General features: G+C 37.0%; 1 protein-coding gene and 1 non-coding gene across 2 annotated transcripts; both read left to right on the plus strand.

The window, feature by feature from the left end:
• Positions 1-8,874: 8,874 nt before the first annotated feature.
• On the plus strand, positions 8,875-8,947 carry TRNAR-ACG (transfer RNA arginine (anticodon ACG)). The gene has a single exon. It is a non-coding gene; the product is annotated as a tRNA-Arg (tRNA).
• Positions 8,929-12,401, plus strand: LOC131027464 (pentatricopeptide repeat-containing protein At1g09410, mitochondrial). Its single transcript, XM_057957542.2, has one exon. The coding sequence runs from the start codon at positions 9,268-9,270 to the stop codon at positions 11,593-11,595; it is 2,328 nt and encodes a 775-aa protein (XP_057813525.1). The 5' UTR covers positions 8,929-9,267; the 3' UTR covers positions 11,596-12,401.
• Positions 12,402-13,229: the final 828 nt, after the last annotated feature.

Raw genomic sequence — 13,229 nt, forward strand, 5'->3', positions numbered from 1 at the left:
TCAAGGGGTTTAGTTCCCACCAAAAAACAAAATATAAATCAACTTACTTTTTTTTTATTTTGATATCCCTAATATATGACATACATATACAGTGCATTAAAAAAAAATTAATTTTCAATGTATATTTTCTTCATTATAACATTTTAAAGTTGAATATACCTGAATTTGACAGTTTTTTTCTCCCACCACATTTTGTCTATTAAATTTATGATAATCAAAAAAAAAAAAAACCTTTTGGAGAAGACTCTCTCCTCTAGTGAACCATATTTTTTTCAAATTTTTATAAGGTGATTCAATATTTTTTTGTTTTTCAAACCAGCCTCTTACCGAACATTAGAATACCTACTTGTAGTATTTTTGAAATAATATATATTAAATCTAATCAAAACATCATAAAAACTATACGAGTAGATTATTTACTTCGATCTTTACAAATGGGTATTTTTTATTTTTTTAATAAATTGAATTTACCTATCGAAATTTGTTGCAGAAGTCAGAAGTTTCAGAAATTTGTCAAATTTGGTGATGTGGGTGCCACTTGGGATGCCACTTAGGACGTTCCAATCGGAACACTTTCGGTTGGAACCCTTCTAGTCGGATCATTTGAGGTTGGCGTGACCGGTCGTTTGAGCTACCATGCCTCTTCAACCCTATACAAATAATGACTTTTTTTTGTTTTAAAATATGAAAATAAAGGTGTGTGAAATAATATAATTGATTTTTGAATTAAATCAATTGTTTTTGCAAATAAAAGCGACATTTTTTATATAAAGCAACGAAGATTTCCAAAAAATTTTAAGATTTTGGTGGAAGGCTTCAAATTTTTTCCAATATGTTATATTAATTTTTTTTTAATTAAATAAATATCTAATATTAGAAGGCTTCAAATTTTTTAAGTATGTTATATTAAACTAAATATTATTTAGATTTTTTTAAACCTTATTTTTAATATTTTTGTAATTATTTGTAGTTTTTGTACTTGTTTTAATCACTGAAATTAAGGGGTCGTTCAGGTCTTAATACTTCCTAGGATGTACTAGGGGGTATGTTGTACCTACTATGACTTTAAAAGGGGTCATATGGGGTCCTAAAGGGTCACATATGTGTGGCCCCTTAGGACCCCATATGACCCCTTAGGATGCTATATGATCCTATGGGGTCATATGGCATCCTAAGGGGTATGTTGTACCTACTACGACTTTAAAAGGGTTCATATGGTGTCCTAAGGGGTATGTTGTACCTACTAGGACTTTAAAAGGGGTCATATGGGGTCCTAAGGGGGTCGCACATGTGTGTCCCCTTAGGCCCACATATGACCCCTTAGGATATTATATGATCCTATGGGGTCATATGGTGTCTTGAGGGGTCATATGGTGTCGTTAGGGATCATATGGGGTCTTAAGGGGTCACACATGTGTGGCCCCTAAGGGCCCCATATGACCCCTAACAACACCATATGATCCCTTATGACACTATATGATCATATGAGGTCAAATAGGGTTAGTAGGGGTCATTAGGAGTCATAAGGGGTCTTAAGCAGTCATTAGAGGTCATAAGAGGTCATTACACTCTTAAGGGGTCTTAAGGGGTCTTATGCTATACATGCTAAGATGCTAAAAGGGGTCGAAAGATGTCCTAGGATGTATTAAGGGGTCGTCCATGTCTTAATAGCTCCTAGGATGTACTAGGGGGTATGTTGTGACGACTATGACTTTAAAAGGGGTCGTATGGGGTCCCAAGGGGTCACTCATGTGTTTTGTGGCCACTTAGGACCCCATACATGATCCCTTAGAATACCATATGACCCTATGGTTTCCTAAGGGATCATATGGGGTCCTAAGGGGTCACACATGTGTTACATGTGTATCCCCTTAGGACCCCATATGATCTCTTAGGACACTATATGACCCTATGGTGTCCTAAGGGGTATGTTGTACCTAGGACTTTAAAAGAGATCATATGGGGTCCTAAGGGGTCGCACATGTGTTATAACACATGTAACACATGTGTGGTCCCTTAGGATCTCATATGACTCCTTAGACACCATATGACCCTATGGTGTCCTATGGGGTCATATGGGGTCCTAAGGGGTCATATGGGGTCCATATGACCCTATGGTGTACCTACAAGGACTTTAAAAGGGGTCATGTGGGGTCACACATGTTAGAACACATGTGTGTCCCTTTAGGACCCCATATGACCCCTTAGGACACTATATGACCCTATGGGGTCATATGGTGTCCTAAGAGGTATGTTGTACCTACTAGGACTTTGAAAGTGGGCATATGGGGTCCTAAATGGTCACACATGTGTTAGAACACGTGTGGCCCCTTAGGACCCTATGGGGTCATATGGTGTCCTAAGAGGTATGTTCTACTTACTATGACTTTAAAAGGGGTCATATGGGGTCTGAAAGGGCCACACATGTGTCTTAAGGGGTATGTTGTACCTACTGAGACTTTAAAAGGAGTCATACGGGGTCCTAAGGGGTGACACATGTGTGACCCCTTAGGACCCCATATGACCCCTTAGGACCCCATATGACCACATACGACACTATATGAACCTATGGGGTCATATGGTGTCCTAAGAGGTATGTAGTATCTACTAGGACTTTAAAAGAGGTCATATGGGGTCATGTGACCCCTTAGTACCCCATATGACCCCTCAGGACACTATATGACCTTATGGGATCATATGGTGTCCTAAGAGGTATGTTGCACCTACTAGGATGTTAAAAGGGGTCATATGGGATCCTAAGGGATCACACATGTTAAAACACAACAGTGTCCCCTTTGGACCCCATATGACCCCTTACGAAGTGTCATAAGGGGTCATGTGGTGTTGTTAGGGGTCATTTAGGGTCGTAAGGGGCCACACGTGTCATATGGTGTCATTAGGGGTCATATGGGGTCCTAAGGGGTAACACATATTCTAACACATGTGTGGCCCCTTAGGACCCCATATGACACATGTGTTGCCCCTTAGGACCCCATATGACCCCTAATGACACCATATGATCCCTTATGACACTATATGATCCTATGGGGTCAGTAGGGGTCAGTAGGGGTCATTAAGGATCATAAGAGGTCTTAAGGGGTCATTAAAGGTCCTAAGGGATCTTAAGAGGACTCATGGTATCATATGGGGTCTTATGTTATACATGATAGGATACTAAAAGGGGTTAAAAGATGTTTTAGGATGTATTAAGGGGTCATTCATGTCTTAATAGCTCCTAGGATGTACTAGGGGGTATGGTCTACCTACTCAAAATTTAAAAGGGATCATATGGGGTCCTAAGGGGTCACACATGTGTGGCCCCTTAGGATCCCATATGACCCCTTAGGACTATGGGGTCGTATGTTGTTCCTAAGGGGTATGTTGTACCTACTAGGACTTTAAAAGGGGTCATATGGGGTCCTAAGGGGTCCCATATAACCCCGTACGACACTATATGACCCCATGGGGTCATATGGTGTCTTAAGAGGTATGTTGTACCTACTAGTACTTTAAAAGGGGTCATATAGGGTCCTAAGGGGTCACACATGTGTGGCCCCTTAGGACCCCATATGACCCCTTAGGACACTATGGGGTCATATGGTGTCCTAAGAGGTATGTTGTACCTACTAGGACTTTAAAAGGGGTCATAAGGGGTCACACATGTATGGCCCCTTAGGACCCCTTATGACCCCTTAGGACACCATATGACCATAAGGTGTCCTAAGGGGTCATATGGGGTCCTAAGGGGTCACACGTGTGTGGCCCCTTAGGACCTCATATGACCCCTTAGGACGCTATATGACCCTATGGGGTCATATGGTATCCTAAGGGGTATGTTGTATCTACTAGGACTTTAAAAGGGGTCATATGGGGTCCTAAGGGGTCACACATGTGTGACCCCATATGACCCCGTACGACACTATATGACCCTATAGAGTCATATGGTATCCTAAGAGGTATGGTGTACCTACTAGTACTTTAAAAGGCATCATGTAGGGTCCTAAGGGGTCACACATGTGTTAGAACACATGTGTGGCCCCTTAGGACCCCATATAACCCCTTAGGACACTATATGACCCTATGGGGTCATATGGTGTCCTAAGAGTTATGTTGCACCTAGTAGGATGTTAAAAGGGGTCATATGGGGTCCTGAGGGGTCACATGTGTTAAAAGACATGTGTGGCCCCTTAGGACCCCATATGACCCCTTGGGACACTATATGATCCTATGGGGCCATATGGTGTCATTGGGGATCATATGGGGTCATATGGGGTCCTAAGTGGCCACACGTGTTCTAACACATGTGTAGCCCCTTAGGACCCCATATGACCCCTAAGGGGTCACACATGTGTTCTAACACATGTTTAGTCCCTTAGGACATGTGTAGCCCCTTAGGACCCCATATGACCCCTAAGGGGTCACACATGTGTTCTAACACATGTTTAGTCCCTTAGGACCCCATATGACCCCTGACGACACCATATGACCCCTTATGACACTAGATGATCCTATGGGGTCATATGGGGTCATTAGGGCTCATAAGGGGTCTTAAGGAGTCATTAAAGGTCATAAGGGGTCGTATGGTGTCGTATGGGGTCTTATGTTATACATGCTAGGATGCTAAAAGGGGTCAAAAGATGTCCTAGGATGTATTAAGGGGTTGTTCATGTCTTAATTGCTCCTAGGATGTACTAAGGGGTTGTATGATGTCTTAAAAGGTCCTAGGATGTACTAAGTTCTCCTAAGAGTCTTAAGAGGTCCTAGTATGTGCTAAGGGGTCGTAGGATAACATTTTAACATCTAATTGTATATGTGTACATCATTTATAAATAATTAAGCATTAAAAGATTTTAACCATTAAAAAAATTTCACCATTAAATAATTTTAAAACAAATTATTATTAAGCATTAAAAAGATTTAAAATTGATATTATTAAGCATTAAGAAACTAAAAAACTAATAGACTATACAAAATTATGAAAAAAAACTAAAACATTAATATATTAACACTAATTTCTTTGCCCCCTTCTTCTCCTCGGCCGCTAAACTCTAAGTCGGTTAGTGCAAAATGAAGCAAAAAGATTTTTTTGTAGCTTATATAGCAAAGGGGTTCTGACCGGAACCCCTTTGCCACGTGACTGCCACATTAGCCCGACCGGAACCCTTCCGGCCAGAATAGTTTCGATCGGATCATACGAATTAACTCTAAGTGTGACACAGATCCATACTTTTAGCCAAGGAGCCATTCTACTATACTCAAATATTTCACACAAAAGAATCTCTACCTTATCTCTCCTCGAACTCCTTCACTATGAAGATGTTCTCGCTCTCAATGAGGACACACAACTAAAGACGTAAACACAAGTAAAATCTACCAAGAAATATACATGGGAAATCTAGAGGAAAATCAATCTTTCCTCTCACATATCAAAGAATATTTCTATGACTTGCGTGATGGTCTTCATGCCTTTTCTTTATGCTGTCAAAGATGAGTATTTTCATGGAGTGCATGAGAAAATGGGTGATCAATGAGACGGATTCCTTTCTAGCAAATCATTAGTGATCATGGATTGGTTTGCGATGTGGAGAATGTTGTTGATCCACAATGAGCATAGATCTACAGAAACAACGCTAAGCGGAGACTAAGATCACAAAACAACAAACTTGCAAATTCGCTTCTGCAACATATGAATCGGCCAGATCCGGAGAAAGAAAACCCCGACTCATGTAATCCTCATGTAATGGGAATTTTCATGTAATCCCCACCTAGTTCAAAATCAAATTGAGAGTGATCACAAAATTATAGGCATAGAATCCTCTTTAAGCCCTTTAATCGTTCCCGCTTTGATACCATAATAGAAAAATGGCAGAGATAAACAGAAGCTAAAATAATTAAACACAAAACAATATGATTCTTCCTCCTTTTTAATCAAATACATCACAATTATTTAGGAGTTTAGTCTCCTACATTATAGGAAACTCCCATAACAACTTACTCAAATAAATTGAGTTGTTTTAACTCAACCCATTTGTATTTCTAATATACTAACCTCTTTAACAACTATAACAAACCATACAAATAATTATTTTATGTGTCTAATGTGAACACTAATTCCCAACAAGTTTTATATAAAACTCAATAGCTTTATAAGCCAATATGTAACAATGTAATGATTATCTAGTTTGAATCTATTGAATATCAAGCTTTTCTCTTTTATGCTCACAATATTCAATTCTCAATTTCATAATATTTATATAATTTAATTACTGAAAATAAATTAAGATTATAAACCAAATTAAACCTTAAACCTAAACCAAATTGACTTCTACCCCTAACACAAATAAAATAGACCTTAACCATAAACTAAATTGAACCCTATGAATAAATAAAAAAGTAATTAATAAGAATAAAGATGTTTGTATACTTTCAATTAGATGGTTTTTCTAAAATTTAAGTACTTAAATAAATTAAGATTATGTCAAAACTATTTTTTCATATTTATAAATATCAATATAGTGACAAAATTATTATTTTTAAATATCTATTACTTCCTTTACATTCAATTCTCAATTCCATATCTTTCTATAATTTCATTACTAAAATTAAGATTATATTAAAATTATTTTTCCATGTTTATAATATGAATATACTAAAAAATTATTATTTTGAAAAAATCTAGAAAAGATTTCTTTCTTTGTATTATATATAATCTTTTATGAGTTCTCTGAAAGTGAGCCAATATAATTAGCAAAGAAAGTGGACAAGCATATCTATATCTTTGTATGAACAATAAAAATAATTTAATGCTAAGGCTTGGCATGTGATGAAGGATGGTGAAATTTTTTGACCTTCGCATATACATAATATAGTCTAGCTTAAAAAAAATGGATCATGAAAATTCTAGAAATTTTAATTCATAAACTATCATGTAATTATTATAAAAATTAAAATTTTAAAAAAATTAAAATTTTAAAAAAATTAAAAAATCAAATTTAATTAAGTGATATTTTTTTGAATTAATGTTTTGAATCACACTATAATTTACAAAAAACATAAGACCAAGAGGTCCCTTGAAATAGTACCCTAAACCAAATTGAACCCAAATCCTAAACTAAATTGATACTTACCTCTAACACTAAACCAAATTGAACCCTAACTGTAAAACAAATTTAATTGTAACCCTAACCCTCAATTAAACTCTAACCCTTATCTTAATTAAATATTAAACCTAATTAAACTTTAACCTAATCATGAACCAAAACCTATCATAAACCTAACACTAAATCAAATTGAACCCTAACCTTAACCTAACTAAACAATAAATCAAATTTAACCCCAACCCTAACCCTAATCCTAATTAGATTAAATTGAACCTGACACAAAACCACTTTGAACCTTAATCTTATACCAAATTGAATATTAACATTGGCACTAAACCAAATTGAACCCTAGCACTAAACCAAATGGAACCCTAAGCTAAATTCTATTCAAAATCAAATTCAAACTTAATCTATACCAAATTGAGACCAAACCCTAGATGAAATTAAACCCAAATCTTAAGGTCATGAAGAATCCTATTGAAGATATAGAAACGATCAACCTTCAAAATCAAATTAAACATTAAACCAGATTGAACTCTAACCTTAACCCTAAATCAACTTACACATTAAACCAAATTGAATCCTAACCTTAATACTCAACCAAATTGAACCTTAAACCTAAACCTTGAATTGAGCCTTATACTAACTCTATTTTAATGATTTTTTAATGAAATGACAACCCTAATTAGTGTCTAGTCAAGTGATCTCATTTCTAATTAATATGTCTTCATTACATATTTTTAAATTAATAGAATCTAATCCATCATAAATATTAAGCCACATTAAATCTCAACCCTAACACCAAACAAAATTGAACCCTAATACTAAACCAAATTGAAGCCCAACTCTAAACCCAAACCTAAATTGCACTCTTACAATTATAAAACCTTAACACAAATTAAGCACTAACCTTGAACCTAATTGAATATTAAATTGGAACTATAATGCTAAATCTAAAAGCCATCATCATCAAGCTTATCTACTCTAAGGTTTAGAGTATTTGGCTTTCCAAAATCTACTTCCATGTTGGATGATTTTTTAGAGTCATTGTCAGATTCAATTAAGTAATAATAAATAAAATAAAATATCATGTTATAAGTAAAATGATAGAATATTTAGTTTTGTATTTGATATGATTGGATCATGGATTAAGATTGATTAATTATCATAATCAAATATATAATACAATTAGAAAGTGATATGGAAAGAGCATAGAGCATAGTGATTAATAGATTAAGACCGAATAATTATTTATTTAAACGCATTTTTTTCTTAGATTCTATTGCTAAGTTGTAGGTTTTATTATATTAATTTCTTGTAAATAAGACTTCAATATCTCATCAATTCATCAATGCAATATGGTCCTTATATCTATTTTAATTGTTTTAAATAGTAAATCTCATCATTTGTTTATATTTATGAATGCTAAAGATTCTTTAAATTTGATCTCTACGTCTTCTACATAGATTTTACTTATAAAATATAGATATGCTAGTATTTTCCTCTTTACCTAAATGCTCCATTTGGACGACAAAACCATGCAGTTGTTAGTTTAAATTTGGTCTCTTCAATTTTATTGTTAACTTTACATAACCTGGCCCCATTTTTCCCAATTACGTCTTTTAATAACAAATATATTATTATCCTTATAAAAAGATAAATAAATGAAGCGGTGCACAAAGGAGAAAGTTTATGGCGAAAATGCATGGTTTTCTTATACGTGTTTGGAAAATTAATTAATATTTTATCATAAAAGGACAACAAAGTCATAGGTGACTCCGTGGCCCAATGGATAAGGCGCTGGTCTACGAAACCAGAGATTCTGGGTTCGATCCCCAGCGGAGTCGATTTATTGATATTGTCCTTTTATCATATTCCATGATAAACTTGTTTCTGATGCCAATTTCCTCAATGTGTATTTTAAAATTACAGGCATTGAATCATTCAAACTAACACAGCTTTTCCTGGATAGTCCTCAGTGAATACTCGTGTATTACAGACATTGAATTATTCAAACTAGCACACCACAGCTTTTTAATCACAGAGCAGGAAGAGTCAGATTGACTTTTGTGCATCTGCACTTTTTTAAAGCAATCCCCAACTCTGTCATGAATGGCATGGTGCTATTCCATAAATCAAATCTAAACTATCGCCACAAGTGTTTGGAATGGCGTCAACCCTAATTAATCAGATGACAACGAAGAAGAGGAAGAAAAAGTTGATGTCTTTGATAATTAAAGTTGGACTACATCTTCAGCCTACAGAACCCACCAACAACAGTGGCAATCATAAACATTTATCAGATAAAAACATTGGTGAAAGGCGTTGCAGGGAGGGGTCTATACCCCTCAAACCTTTGCCGCAGATTGAAAGCCGAGGAAATCCAGTTCAACCCGCCAGGTATGTCTCTTTGCTACGTGCTTGCGCGGATGAGAAATCTCTTTCAGAAATAAAATCAATCCACCTACATATAATTGAAAGCTTAAAAAAACCGGACATTGTCTTACAAAACACCCTTGTCAATGCATATGCCAAGTGTGGGAACCTGGAGGATGCCCACAGATTATTGGATTCAATGCCTAAACGAAATGTAGTTACATGGACTATCATGATAGGTGCTTATTGCAAGCAGGGTTATACTTATAAAGGCCTGGCTCTGTATAATAAAATGAGAGCATCAGGTGTACTACCCAATGAATTTACTTTCACCACTATTGTATCGGCTTGTGCCCAATTGGGGTTTCTTCAAAATGGCAAGGAAATACACGAGCAAATAATAACCAGATTTGGGTTTGAGTATGGTGTTTTTGTGGGAAATTCTCTTGTTGATATGTACGTGAAGTGTGGGAGTTTCGATTATGCACGGCAAGTATTTGACAAAATGTCTCAGCGAGATGTGGTTTCTTGGACTGCTATGATTGCAGGTTGTGCTCAGAAAGGCCAGGTTGATGAGGCGGTGAGACTCTTTGAAGTGATGCCCGAGAGGAATTTGGCATCTTGGAATGTGATGATTGCGGGGTATGGAGAGATTGGGAAAATTGAGGAAGCAGTGAGACTGTTTGAGGAAATGCCCGAGAGAGATGTGGTGTCATGGACTCGGATGGCTGCAGCATATATGCAGAATGGGCATGTTGAAAAGGCCCTTGAGATCTTTAAGAGAATGCCGGAACGAGATGAGGTTTCATGGAATACGATGATTACAGGATTTATGCAGAATAAACTGGTTGAGGAAGCCCTGAAGTTCTTTGACGTGATTCCTATGCGAAGTACAGTGTCATGGAATGCAATGATTGCGGGGTGTGCACAAAATGGGCGTTTTGACAAGGCACTGGATCTTTTTCAACAAATGAGATTGTCTGGTGTAAGACCACACCCAGACACATTTGCCAGTGTTCTTCCATCATGTGCCAATCTGGTAGCTTTGGAACAGGGGAAGGCAGTCCATGTATCTATTATTAAAAGTGGATGCCATCAGAACACCTATGTGGGGAATGCTCTCGTAGACTTATATGCAAAATGTGGCAATATGGAAGATGCATATAAGGTATTTGACAAAATGGCGGGGCGAAATGTAATTTCATGGACTGCAATAATCATGGCTTATGCTATTCATGGATTTGGGAAAGAAGCCTTGCGAATCTTTGGAAAAATGAAACTTTCTGGTACAGTTCCAGATGCAGTTACCTTTGTTGGTGTTCTATCTGCTTGTGGCCATGCAGGTCTAGTGGATGATGGCTGGCGATACTTTGACTCTATGAGTAAAAATTATCAAATCACACCGACAAGAGAGCACTACTGCTGCATGGTAGACCTTCTCGGCCGAGCTGGGTACTTGAAAGAGGCATTAGATCTGATTGACAAAATGCCAGTGCAACCCGATGCAGCTGTATGGCTATCTTTGCTTGGTGGTTGTAGAATTCATAACAACGTTAAGCTAGGAGAATATGTGGCGGAATGTATTCTTGAATTACAGCCAAGCAATGTTGCAAGCTATGTATTGCTTTCAAATATTTATGCGGCAGCTGGCAGGTGGGGTGACATTGAAAGAGTCCGAAAAATAATGAAAGAGAAGGGGGTAAAAAAGAAGCCAGGATGCAGCTGGATTGAAGTCAATAAACACGTATATGCTTTTGCTGCAGGAGACAAATTGCTTCCACAAATTGAGAAGATTAATGCAGAATTGGAGAGATTGTCTGGACTAATGAAGGAATTAGGATATGTGCCTGACACGAGATTCTCCTTGAGTGATATAGAGGAGGAACAGAAAGAACACAATCTCTATCATCATAGTGAGAAGTTGGCCATTGCATTTGGGCTTATCAATACATCCTCTAAGACACCAATCCGAATAATCAAGAACCTTCGAGTGTGTGGTGACTGCCACTCTGCCACCAAACTCATTTCCATGATTGTAGAGCGAGAAATAATAGTGAGGGATGCAAGCCGTTTCCATCATTTTGATAATGGGCATTGTTCCTGTGGTGATTATTGGTAATGTATAACAAGGGTACAAGTTATGAGAGCCTTGCACTAATGAAGTACAGCAGAAAAGCCCTATATGTTTTGGGCATAAGGTGAGGTTTGAGGAGTGCCTTACATGAAATGACTAAGGAAATTTGCAACATTCAAAACATGGGCCTAGATGAGGTCTGAGGAGAGCCTTACATGAAATGATAAAGGCAATTTGCAACATTCAAAACATGGACTTTAGTACATTGATCAATATTTATCTGGCCAGCTTCAATAACTGAAATGGAGTCTTCATGAAAAAGGCAAGTAAAACAAGGATAGCACGCGAGATCTTCATGTCCTGATTTGAGAATGTAAAAATGTGTAGAAAAGCTCTATGCAAGCTTGTCTTGATTCTTGTGAGATATTGGCTCGATCATGTTTAGAACGTAAAGAAGACAAAATACTCAAAAAACTCCCTGATTCTTGTCAAATATTAGTAGTGTTTCTTGGGGACATGTCCACAAGGTTTTCACATCGTTTTTGGGAAAAGAAATGTATTGGGGATGAAGAGATGGGAACAAAGCATCCTCACCACATCACTTTTTTCAGTTTTGTGGGGACACCCCCTTGTTGGTTTAATTTGCTACCATCACTAAGGTAGAGAGAGTTAATATGTGCTAGATTAGCGGTAATTTGTTCAGTCCTATTTCAGTCAATAAAGGCCTTACCTGTGCAGTCTTGTTTCAGTCAATAAATCCCTAATCCATGGTATGATTAGAGGAGTATTTTCTGTATACCTATGCTTTATAAACAGCAAATCATTTTAATAAAAATCACAGTTTTTCATCAGCTATTTATTTGTTCTTTCTCTAACTACATTCACTATCACCAGTTTATGGAGGGTCATAGTTTGAACATGGTATCAGAGCCAGGTTTGCAGTGAAGGGAGTGTGAGAGTAAAGCTATGGATTAGAAAAATCTGCCACACTAAAATAGAGGTTTACTATCAGTGAACAAATTCAGATTATTTAGAAATGGTTGCTGAAATAGGTGAATAAATTAGGATGGCGGAGTAAACTTCCACCTATGGAAGTTGAGATGAACATGTTGCTCTCGGGAGCAGATCTGTAGAAGATTGTTGATTGGACTGAGCTGATACCCATTAATGAGAATGTAGCAACCAAGTGGGAGCATAGAGATGGCAAAGCATTAGCCACGATCTTGTTTAACCTGAAGAATACACAACTGCTGCAATGTAAGCATTGTGAAAACCTCAAAGGAGGTTTGGGATACATCGTGTCAAATGTTCAAGATGAAAGACATGACAACGAGGTTGTACCTGCAAAGAAAATTCTTCCATCTATGAATGGCTGATGAAGAATCAATGTCATTGCATATAAATAACTTCAAATCTGTGTTGAGTCAATTGGCTGCAGTTGGTTCTCCAATCTCAGAAGAGAGTAGTGTTATGACTCTTATGGGTGGGGACGGGGGGGTGTCTTCTACAGTTTTGAAATCTTGATTGTCTATCTGTGCACACAGGCTAGTCTCAAACTCTAAACAATAATTGTGTTATTACTGCAGGAGGATTTAACAATAAAAGACATGGGAGTGAAGTCAAAAACTCTTGCTACCTTGTACGCTGGAAAGAAAAACTACCCAAAGAAAAATTAACCG

This window comes from Cryptomeria japonica, chromosome 4 (assembly GCF_030272615.1).
Source record: "Cryptomeria japonica chromosome 4, Sugi_1.0, whole genome shotgun sequence".
NCBI lineage: Eukaryota > Viridiplantae > Streptophyta > Pinopsida > Cupressales > Cupressaceae > Cryptomeria > Cryptomeria japonica.

Excerpts from the sequence above, each read along its gene's own strand:
- LOC131027464 (XM_057957542.2), top strand. The coding sequence starts at position 9,268 with ATGGCGTCAACCCTAATTAATCAGATGACAACGAAGAAGAGGAAGAAA.